Source organism: Echinococcus granulosus, assembly GCF_000524195.1.
Source record: "Echinococcus granulosus chromosome Unknown EG_S00019, whole genome shotgun sequence".
Lineage (NCBI taxonomy): Eukaryota > Metazoa > Platyhelminthes > Cestoda > Cyclophyllidea > Taeniidae > Echinococcus > Echinococcus granulosus.
In genome coordinates this window covers 544,864-555,914 of record NW_020170399.1, presented here as the reverse complement: position 1 = coordinate 555,914, position 11,051 = coordinate 544,864, and the positions used below count along the sequence as shown (strand labels likewise).

The 11,051-nt window shown below is 41.7% G+C and overlaps 2 protein-coding genes across 2 annotated transcripts; one reads left to right on the top strand and one right to left on the bottom strand. All coding sequences in view use genetic code 11, as the record gives it.

The window, feature by feature from the left end:
- Positions 1 to 390: 390 nt before the first annotated feature.
- On the top strand, positions 391 to 4,278 carry EGR_03594 (F-box only protein 42; the record flags this gene model as incomplete). Its single annotated transcript, XM_024492843.1, has 6 exons — positions 391 to 511; positions 546 to 776; positions 954 to 1,081; positions 1,693 to 2,089; positions 2,819 to 3,148; positions 3,755 to 4,278. The coding sequence occupies 6 exons, from the start codon at positions 391 to 393 to the stop codon at positions 4,276 to 4,278; spliced, it is 1,731 nt and encodes a 576-aa protein (XP_024352726.1).
- Positions 4,279 to 6,778: 2,500 nt separating this feature from the next.
- Positions 6,779 to 8,548, bottom strand: EGR_03593 (LIM domain-containing protein unc-97; the record flags this gene model as incomplete). Its single annotated transcript, XM_024492842.1, has 3 exons — positions 6,779 to 7,049; positions 7,120 to 7,395; positions 8,508 to 8,548. The coding sequence occupies 3 exons, from the start codon at positions 8,546 to 8,548 to the stop codon at positions 6,779 to 6,781; spliced, it is 588 nt and encodes a 195-aa protein (XP_024352725.1).
- Positions 8,549 to 11,051: the final 2,503 nt, after the last annotated feature.

Below are 11,051 nucleotides of genomic sequence, written 5' to 3'. Positions count from 1 at the left end.
TTTACACTGTAGCTTGTCCCTCTCCTTCGGCAATCCTACTTAGCAAACAGTTAAATTTTTTATGGCTTTCTGATTCTGTTTAGGTCGAAAATTTTGGTGAGCTGCTTAATAAAGTTAGTTTTTTTACCTTTGTTGGCTTCGTGAGTGGTTCCCTACAAAAAGTCGGGAAAATTGAAATAAGTTGAATTTGGTGCTAATAAAATAGGTTAAAGGTAAATTAAATAATGTTGAAAAGGGTTGTCTTGTCAAAAATATGCTTGCAACGCATCACTGACACAATAGATTAAATTTGTACAAGCAGTAGACTTTATGTCGTAGAGGTCAGAAGCGCTCGGTATGATTCCGTGCCAGGGGTCGTTTTCTTCACGTTGCTAACGTTTCGCTTCGCCAATGGACCCAGCTACGGTTTTTCCCGATGAAGTAATTTTGCAAATACTAAATTATTTGCCACATTCTCCCACGTTTGCTAATCTTGCATGCTTATCAAGGCGATGGCGTGCTTTGGTTTCGAGTACGTTCAGAGCATTTTAAAACTAGTTAAATAGGTGCCCTTCAATCTAGGTCGAGAGTTTCCCTTCTTGGTATTGGAAGACATTCGATTCAGTGGCACTCATTGCCCATGTACAGTGATATAAATGAGAGATCAGGGGTGTCCGTTGCGATTCACGGTCACACTCTGTATGTTTTTGGTGGTCGTACTGACAATGAAACTGCAATGAACGATCTTTCTACATTTGATCTTCTTACCGTAGAATGGAAGCGGCTAACAACAAATGGTGTGTCTTTGTTCTTATTAGTTGAGTTATCAATTCCCTATTGGATGTTCTATCGTGTAACGTACCTGCATTTCAGCTAAATTTAGGAATCGTTCGTGTTTATGGCGTGGTATTTCTTTTGGTTATAATGAACTTGCATTTTATTTTGTGCTAAGACAGTTTTTTTGTGATAATTAGGCCCACGACCTTTGCCCCGTTCAAATGCCATTATGGGATTCATTGAGGATCAACTCTTTCTTTATGGTGGTTATAAATGCCCATTGCAAGATTTTGGAGATGCGCGTCTTCCCCCGACTAGTCATATTGTAAGGGATTTTGCAGAAATAACTCTGTGTTTGTTTATTCTCATCTGTCGTTTGCTATCATTTGAGTTCGAAATCCTTTGGGCTTCCCCTTTGCGATGTTTATAATCCACTGGGTCAGGAAACATTGGCATAGTTAAACTTATTGTATGGAATTGTTTACTTTTAATACAACGAGAATGTAGTTTATCGAAATTTTGGTTAAGTTCCTTGTTGCGGTCCAGGTTAACCACTGAGTCGAATGTAATTCTGTTGATCCCTGGCACTTTCTCCATAGGTTACCAACGTTTTCTCTTTCTATGGGCGCAAACAAGATTTTAGAGGACAAAAGTTTTTGATTCCTGAGTTTTATTGACTGATTTTACCGCATGTGAATTCCAACATTGTTAGCATTTTGTACGACCATCGGTCGCTTTAGAAACATTAGTTCAGTCAGTAGTTTTAAGAATCCCCTTCTACTTGCTTAACCTTCTACTATGTATCAATGCGTACATATTTAATAAACAGGTGAATATCTTTTTTTGTCAATTTTAGTCTTACAGTGCCTATTGATGAACTGGTGTGTCAAAATTTGATCTCCTGTTCCGATTTTTTTGGCACATTCCATGTTTCAGCTGCGGACGCTGGTCTTGAATGATTTATACAGCTTCCGTCGAGGGACCAACACTTGGAAACAGATCCTAAAGGACACCGAGGGTCCTCGGCTGCGTGGCCACTACAATGGAGTTTTCCTGCCACCGGTGGTTTCCGATCCGGAGACCCATCCAGGTTTATTGGTCCTCCTTGAGGCCTCTGATACGCAGTACCTCACTTTTGCACTGCTTCCCGAGACTGGTTTTTGGTTCGCCCTGCCCCATTGCCCTCAAAGCCCTCCCCAGACCCCGAACTCCACCTTACTTTCGCGGTCTCCCTTGTGTGCCCTTTCGGAGAAGGACGTGCTCGTCCTCACCCACCATCCTGCCACCACCTTTGCATGGATTCTTAGTCGCAGAGCTCGTACGTCCGATTCAGGTAGGTGTGAGAGTTCAGAGGTTGCATTCTTATCAGCACAGCTTAAGTAGCGTGAGCGAGGTACTGAGAGAGCATGCATAGTTGTGCACATGCAGCAATTAGATTTAAGTCCGTTTGACTATTTTAATTTTAAATAATACCTCTTGTGGCTATTCTTCCTTGCCATCAGACTTCTTTGTTGTGTTCTGCGACATAATAGAAGAATATTAAAAGCAACTTTTACTTGAAGAGCATGAGTGCTTGTGTGATTGCGGTTGAATATAAAAATATGTATTTTAAAGGGGTGTCTGTGTTGTGATCCTATTTTCTGCTATTGAATTGACATTGGAATGCCTTTTTAAAATATGGGGAGTTTATTGCTGCCTTTAATTGTCTAGTAGTTAAAAGCACATTCTGTCATATGCCGTCTCAAGCATTTCGCTGTTTAGTCTTTCATTTAAAGGAAATGCCGCCGCCTCTAGATTTGATGCTGTTGCTACAAGTTGTTCTTTTTTCTGCTTACGAAATAATCTTTCATATGATTGCCGGGGGCGGGGGTTACTGTTCTTGAATCGAATCGAATCGAATCGAAAACTACACTGTCTGTACATACAATGACATTTAGAAGTGACTTATGCATCGTACGTAGATTGTGTGAATAAGTTCGGGTAGATGTCTGGGCTGCGCTTTTTTCAAATTTCCAATACCACTGGAATAGGTTTGTTTAGATTACCTGATCTGATCTTTCAGTGAGTTATTCGGTGGGTTGGACATGGACCGAAGTTCAGCTGCGTAGTTGTGTGAATAAGATGAATTTTCCCGAGCCTTTGGAGATCTTAGGAGGCGCTGAGTTAGTGTGCCTCCCAAAGCTGCCTCACCAAGAATGGCCGACGGTGGCAATGTTGCGCAGGATCCGCCTCAGCACTATTCGAGCCCATCTAAACCGACGGCTGAGGGAAGGTCCGAGGCGCTTACCTGACGTTGGCTCCATCTCCTCATCCTCCTCCTCTCCCCCCTCCGTAAACACTCAGCCCGAGGCGCAGCCCAATCCTCTGGTCCAGGTGTTTGACGAACTTCACGGTGAGCTTTTTATCACGCACCTATCTCCCTAACGTTCTGCGATTACATAAATTATCCCCTTTCTATGTCTTGGTCAAGGAAACCGCAAACAATCGAAAAGCTGCACTAACTTGCTCTTCTAGTAAAGTGCTGCCGCTTAGGAAATAAATTTTGGTAAATCTCCTTAAGCAATATTAAATTGAGCTGCAGTTTAACTTCCAGGAACGGGATTTCATTTGTCATTTTGAAACCCTGCGTCCCTGGACTGACCGATTGCGCTTATAATAAGCTAGGAATAGGCGGTTGTAACCCTTGTTTTTCCTGTGATTAGGCTTATGAAGGCGGGTTGCAATCCACTTGTTCATAACAAAAATGCTGTGAAGTGTTTGTTTATTGGAAGTTAATTTAAAGGCGTGAAACCGAACATCACTGAGACTGATATATCCTTCACGTATGGCGTACTTCTTAGGTATTAATATGATGTTGGAGATGTTTTAAAGTAGTAATCCTGCATTGTAGTTCAGGACCCCGTTTCTTTAAAGTGGCGTAGTAGGCTGCATAAACAGTACAGCATGCAAGCGACTAAAACACTGCGACAGAATCTAGCAACACTTGGATGTTTTCCAGACCCGACACAACCCGCAGGAGCTCCGGGTCAGCCGCTTCGTGGAGCCATAATACGACGCGTCGCCTCGTCCTCTTCCACCTCCCTTACCTCGTTGCTAAGGCATCCCTCTACGGCGGCGTCCAGGAAGCGTCGCTCTTCCCAGGTGTCTGGCACTCGCTTTGTGGCAAGCATGGTCAACACCAGCAGTGACGAGCCGGAGAGTAATTCAGACTCCTTGGATCCCGATATTTTGGCCCTGTGTACTCTGACCCTATTTGGCAGGCCTAGCCGCTCCAGGCCCCGCCTCATGCTGTGTAAACTAGATGGCCCATCAGATCAGGACTATTACCTGGATAGCCTCCCGCTTTCCCGATCTTTCGCCGCCTTCACCTATGGTCTGGGATCTCTTCTCGTATTCGGTGCACCGCGGACACGACTGGTGAACGTGGAGTATATGAACGGCGTGAGGGACAAAAGGCCCCTCGTGTGGGCGATTAGCGGCAGTCGAGTGGTGTGCGGATTTGAGGCTCCTTCTGAAGCCTGAATGAATGAATAGTCCCTCTTTCCATCGTCCCCCTCCCTTTCTAAGACCTTTTGTATGTGCGCATGTATATTTGGGCTTTTGGTGTCTTTGACATTGGTGCTTTCAAATGGAAAAATACTTATTTATTGTTAGCTATTTTCATCCTTTTTTGTAAGGGCACTTTGTTTATTGAAACACGTATGGATACGTTGTAACCTACTTCGGATGCTGTTGGGGAATCCATGCTAACTCAAGAAGTGAACTTAAAACAACCTCATGCCTTAAGGGTATGACCACGTCTCCCCGAGCATTTGGATGTTTTTCATGAGTTTTATAAGTGGAATGCCTAACTTCTGTATTTCCTAACAGAATTTTAGAGTGGGCAGTTTTTTGGCCTATTTTAGCTTAATGTAATAGACCATTTTAGAGCCATATTTAATCAAGATGGCTATTTCTTAAATATAGTTCGTAAGAGCCCCACAACCTCAATGGTGTGGAGGAGCTTAGTGCAATAGCAACGGTGAATGCATAAACATCTTCATCCGAAAGTTTGATGCCTGAAATTCATTTGAAAACTTGTTACCTTAGTAAATTAACCATTAGAATTGTCCGGAGTACCCACTAGATGGGAAAAATGGGGTACATTGGCAGGGCGGATTCCGCATTTTGTCCGGACAGAGTGAAATGGGAAATACAGAAGTCGTCGAGTCTACTGAAGCTTAAAATAGTCATTTTGCTATTGGTGGATAAGAGGGCATAAAAAAACTCATGTGAACGAATTCTGTGGTGTTCACAGTACTGTGGCTGCTTGGTAGGGTGGTAATTTAGTGGCAGTTTGCTAGATATCTTCAAAAATAAAAGAGGATCGCGGCGGATAGGTCTTGATGCCGATTTACGTACGGTGCTTGACTAGCAATTGGATGCCAACTCACTCCATTCCCAGACGCTGACCGAGAGACGGTCTTGTTCTAGAATTCACGCCAACTTCTGCAACACTAACGACATGTACGAGATTAGAAAGCTTTTGTAAAGGTTAGATTTGCCGGGTGATCTACACTTCTACAATATGCAACGCGGAAGCATGTTTAAACAAATAGTTATTTGTTCAAAAACTTTATTAATTAATTTGACTGAGATGCGGAAATGAAAAAAAGCTTGCAATAGCATTCATATCTACCTACTTTGGTAGATAAGTCTTAATGGTCACAACTCTGTCCAAAAGGCAATTGTAGGCTCTATCAAGGTACTTCGCAGTATTATCATATTTCGCCACTTTTAAGTTAGTCCATGCCCCGAGTGACAAGAGGGCAAATACCCACACATCAGAACTATTTTCTTTCTTTTCAGTGAAACACAGCGACCAAAATCCAAAAAAGCTTGCAACGGATGTGAAATCCTCCACACTCCTTATGTTTGTCATTTCCCTAGGTGTTTCGGTAACGGCAATAGTATACCAAACAGCAACAACAAGCCACCTATAAGCTTCGAACAGGCAAGAGTATGCCAGCGTAGCGAGTTGTAGCGAGTCATAAAACAAACGTTGATACGTCTTATCAGTTCACGACCAATAGCTACCAAAAGCAGATACTGTTAAGCCAAATCTTTAGGATCGCAATGCTCATCAAACCCAAGGATTTTTTACCCTTTTGCATTGAAATCGGTCGTAAAAGTGGTTGAGTTGGGAATGGATGTGAAATAGATTGGGGCCTAACAAGCGACCTTGGAGTTTTTAACAAGCGATGATTTAAGAAGGAGTAGGAAAAGTGATAAAGTATGCCCTGTAGAGGAGAAGATGGTGATTTTTATCTTCAACTCTAGTCATAGGGATCTTCTGATCAGTCACCATACCACAGTTAGTACTTGTTATTACTGACAGGACTAGGTGATACCACAATCAACTTTAGGTGACGCAAGTCTTATTTAAAGCAAAAGGAGGTTCTGAATCATTGGCTAACTACTACCTAATCCCTTAAAACACTTAATTTGCATTCGAAAATGCATAAAGTTGTCGGTGGATTTTACAGAAGCTGCTGAAATTGGGGCGCAAGTATTGCGTACACCCAATTGTTTTACCGAATAGGGTCTGCTTTGTTACAGAATTACCCAGTAGCCCAGTAAGTTCGAGGAAGCTACAAATACGTGGAAATAAAAGGTGCTCAATATGCTATTTTCGTGGACAATTTTTCGAATAAAGGTATTTAAAAGAGGGTTGCGGGTTTTTACTTATTTAAAATGTTACTTATACTATATCAGTAACAACTATGTCATAAAAAGACTAAATGCGTACGGTAGCAATTTTTTAAAACTTGAACATGAGGCCTGTCCGTATTTGCAGATTTTTCCAACCCCATACAGGTTAAATAAAACCACCCTAATTAGCTAGATCTATTGCGTTTGACATTCTCTTGAACAGTGGCTCCCTGATAGATGGCACATCTTCACAGAAGGTACCTTATCCAATCACAAAAGGAAAATTTGTCACGGGAAAAGAATTTCGCAACATCAAGGGAGCAAAAGGAGTTTATTTGAAATTTACGTTCCCAGCGGATTCATTGATAATTTGACCTTTGCATAGATAAGGCAGCGCATCACGATTGAGGGGGATGCGCTTCTTCTCGTACCTCGAGCGAGGGTAGATGCAGAGTAGACGGTCGAAAAAATCGCGTACCCAGAAGTTAATAGGGTAGCGTTCTCTGCGTCGCCACTTTCGCAGGCTGCGCTGCAGGTCACTAGGCAGGCGACGATAGCAGGCATTGCAGATGGGTCTCAGATCAACCGTAAAGAAGCGTGATCTGGAAAGGCCGAGTGTGCAAACGAACAGAGAAATAGAGGTTGATTCACTGAGTTAAGTTAGACGCTTACCCAGGCTGAAGTAGTTTGTCACAAAATTCGCAAGTGAAGTGCTTGAGGCAGTAGAGCTTGTTTGCGAATTCAACCAGACACTCGGGCAGGTGGTTGCGACACTTGTGACAAATCTCCTGCGTGAGACCGCGGAAGTGGTGGAAGCACAAGGGCTCTCCATTGCGCTCATAGAAGCGACCTCCACCACTCAGAATTTCCTCGCATTTACTGCACACGAGATGGTGCGGGTGCCAGACTTTACCCAGTGCTAGCACCACTCGATCCTCGATTGTGTGACTGGATTAAAACCGCTAATCTGTTAATTCATCTGGTTTCTCTAGGCTTGCTTAGAACGTGCAGACTGCGTGCAACCTACCTTTTAACCAAGGCTGCCAATACAGCCGCAAATGATTGGCCCCTCAATAAGATTTTAGAATACTTATTCCATAAAGAAGACTGTAGAACACAATTGAGATTGTTTTCACTACAATGATAATGTAAATCTTCTTATAGGTAATGTTTGAATTTCCTCTATATGTGATTTGGTATCCCAAATAATCTCCGTTGATTTTTGAAGACGTGCTGTATCAAGTGCAAGATTGTGCTGGAAGGAATCTATCAGCCTACTTGTTTTAAAAGTTATCAATGGGATTGTTATTACTGGAGGTTTTGGTCGCGAAATATCCTGCACTAGGTGTCACTTTCCCTTCCCATCTTACTAACAAAAAGATACGTCTGTCCAATCTCATTAGTTAGGTTGATGAATGGCTCCTTCTTCAAGTATCGTGAGCTTCCAGTTTCATTTGAACCAACGGATCAAGCGTGAATTCACCGTCTTCTTTCCAAATCTCAGAACGGAATTTATATGTCAGCTTTTAGCACCTTGTCTGTGCTATTATTTCACAAACACCTTATACTTTGTACAGACAACACCTTTTGAATTATAGGGCTGGTTAAAACCTTATCAATGAAGGTCAGAAGGCTTTTCACTAGCTCCGACATTGACATTAGGGACCCACTCCTGCTTAGTTCTGCTAAACTCTGTTATGGTCCAAAAGGACCCTATTATTTCTTAGTTCTACTAATACTTTAGTCACATATATAACTTCTGATAGGATTTTGCAAGTTTATGCTTACTACTTGCCCTGTTTTGGATCTTCAGATCCACCACAATTCGCCTCAAATTGATAACACCTTTAATGGCAGCCGTCCCAAAAGTCTTTTAATTTTCCCCCCCGAAATGTTGCGGCCTGATAGAACAGCCGCTCGGTTGTTCTGCAGTCAACAGAAACGACTGATATTGCCATAAAACAGTTGGTGAGAAATGACTTAGGTGCAAACTTACTGACATGCACAGCAAACAGCAATCTTGGGAGTGGTCAGGAAGCATTGGGAGCAGAGAGCTTTACCTCTGTAGATTTGGCACAGACTGTCGAGATTTTCGTTGCATTCGAAACACCTTAAATTTCAAATGTTGGAAAATTACCACCTGTGCGTTCTTTTTATTTTTATTCGAGTTGCCCAATTAAACTCTTGTTTCATATATTGAAGTAAGAGGTTCGCGTTCTAAGAAAACAGTGCACTGGATGCGGTTTTATTTGTTTTTCTTTTCCAATGACTAGTTACTTGTGTGAGCTGGCAGCCGCCACTTTTATGAAATACCGGTGCTCGGAAGACCTTTGTGAATCATAATGAAAATTCGTAATAAGAAGTATAAAAGTCTGTGAATGTGCCACCCAACTAACTCGTATCCGGGTCAATGCTCACTTAACTCACCCAAATTTGATGAAACTACTTGCTGTTTTATTCATAGGAACCTAAGAGTAGTTTTGCCAATTTTTGATGGTTGTAATTGGTGCTTCCAATCATACGTCTTCTTTCCGCTTAATAAATGAGGCAGTGAGAAGAATAAAAACCTTCGCATACCCAACTGGGCCTAAAATATTTCACCTTGAGCAGGCGGCGCAGAACTATATAAAGTATTTATGCATTAGGTTTAACGGTGCAAAATACAAGCTAAATGTACTATGCAATAAAGTATGAGGACACAGATCGTGTGTATTCTGTACTAGCCTCCTTTGCACAACTTGACGACGTTGTTTAACCGACGAAAAATGGGAGGCAATCAGATGTACAATTCATGTCATTGGAGATGGTGATGTAGAAAAAGTAGCGTCAGCAAGAACGAAGCAGTTGGTGCAAAAAAGACGTGTGTTCATGTGATTTGCAGCCTTATAACCCAGTCTTTCGTTTTTATTTTAGCAAGATGCACTGAGTTGCAGATTACGGAGGAAAGGGAATACACACATGTGGCTTAATGAATTACAGCAGATGGTCACACCGACCCGTTGCTTTTTATAAGGATTACATGTTAAAAGACGTTTCGACCTAAAGGTGAGTAACCCTTGGCTTTAAAAATACAACTCAAAGTCGGATTCCGCTGTATTTGAAGCGTAGTCAATAAATAAAATTGCAATTTAATAGAAGAATGAAAGTGGAGTGAATTCTGATGGAACTTTTGATATGTGGGTATGCAGATTAGCAATAGACTTTACAAAATAAAACCATTCCCTACTGCCAAGCACTCATAGAAGCCCTTACCAATGGAGTATAGCCGAGGCTTGTAAAAAAATCGTTCTAAATTAAAGATTGACAATTCGGCTATCCAAGTTAAGCAACAGTAAAGAAAGTGGAGCCAATGTAAGTACTTGTGATTCAAGCGGAGAAATTACCCTGCAATTTTGATCTTTCTGGTTACAAGGGCGGTTTTGTATTAATCGGGAAACAAATTCATTTGAGATACAGGTGTGCAACATGTCTAGCATTGGACGATTTTGCCAACTTTCTGGGAGAGGACACAGTCATAATACTACTAATTATCGTACGAATGAACGCTTCTTCGAACTCATCTCCAAATGGAATGATGAGGAGGCAAGGTCATGCGAATTCACCAAACTTATCAACTCATTCTCTTTTCAAAAACCGATCAAGATCGAATCATCAGTTAGCAGCCACGTCACTGAAATATGATATCATTTTTACTTTCCGTAGCGTGAATCATCCATTCTTTTAACTAAATGGATCTGTTTCAGTGTGATGTTCTGGAGACGAAATCGGATAGCGGCAGCGCTTCCTTTACTCTAAGACACGGATTGCGGCACACTTTTTCCCGAGTACGCAATCTTCCACATTTTCACTAGAACGGGTTTCCTGACACCTTTGTTTGTTACGGATTGCCTCTTACTTGTTGACGAGGTCTTAACATAGAGTTCACCATTTCTCAAGCTCTCAACTTCTCACCTTTTGCTTATTGCAAAGAATGTCAGAAAAAGTCTATTTATTGAGAAAAAAAGAAAGAAGTTTAGACCGCCTAACGCACCGGTGGCGTTTGGATAAGTCGTTTAGAATCCAAAGGCATGGACAAGTGATGCCTTTTATGCTATCAAAATTATAGAAATCCTCTTTCTCTCGATTAGATATTATGGATATCCATATGAAACAGAAGTTTTTAGGGTGCTCATCACTAAATTTCAAGGTAGCATTGTTTTAGAATAGGAGCATGCAAAAGGTGTTCATTTGTGCCATTCATCTAGTTGAAAGAAAGCATACAACACGCATCTGAAGATTATGAATTGTAGAGAATCTGTTGCTGCTTAGTCGTCGCTGCTGCAGTCACTGCTAACATTCCCATCAGCGATGTGTTATTCCACCGACAAAACGGGCCAATTTGTTGGTTTCCTATCAAGAGAGCATGGCACAGATTGGATAAGGCTAAGGTGTAAACAAATCTCTATGTATTGGAAATGAGCCGTGCAGAAAACTTCCCGACACAATTCTCCGGTTGATGGGTAAACAACTTGGGGTTTAGTCCGGCCTGTCTCAGTCATCAACACAGAATTTTGTCTGGAATAAAGTTGAAAACAGTTGATCAGACAATTCGGATTAGCAATAAC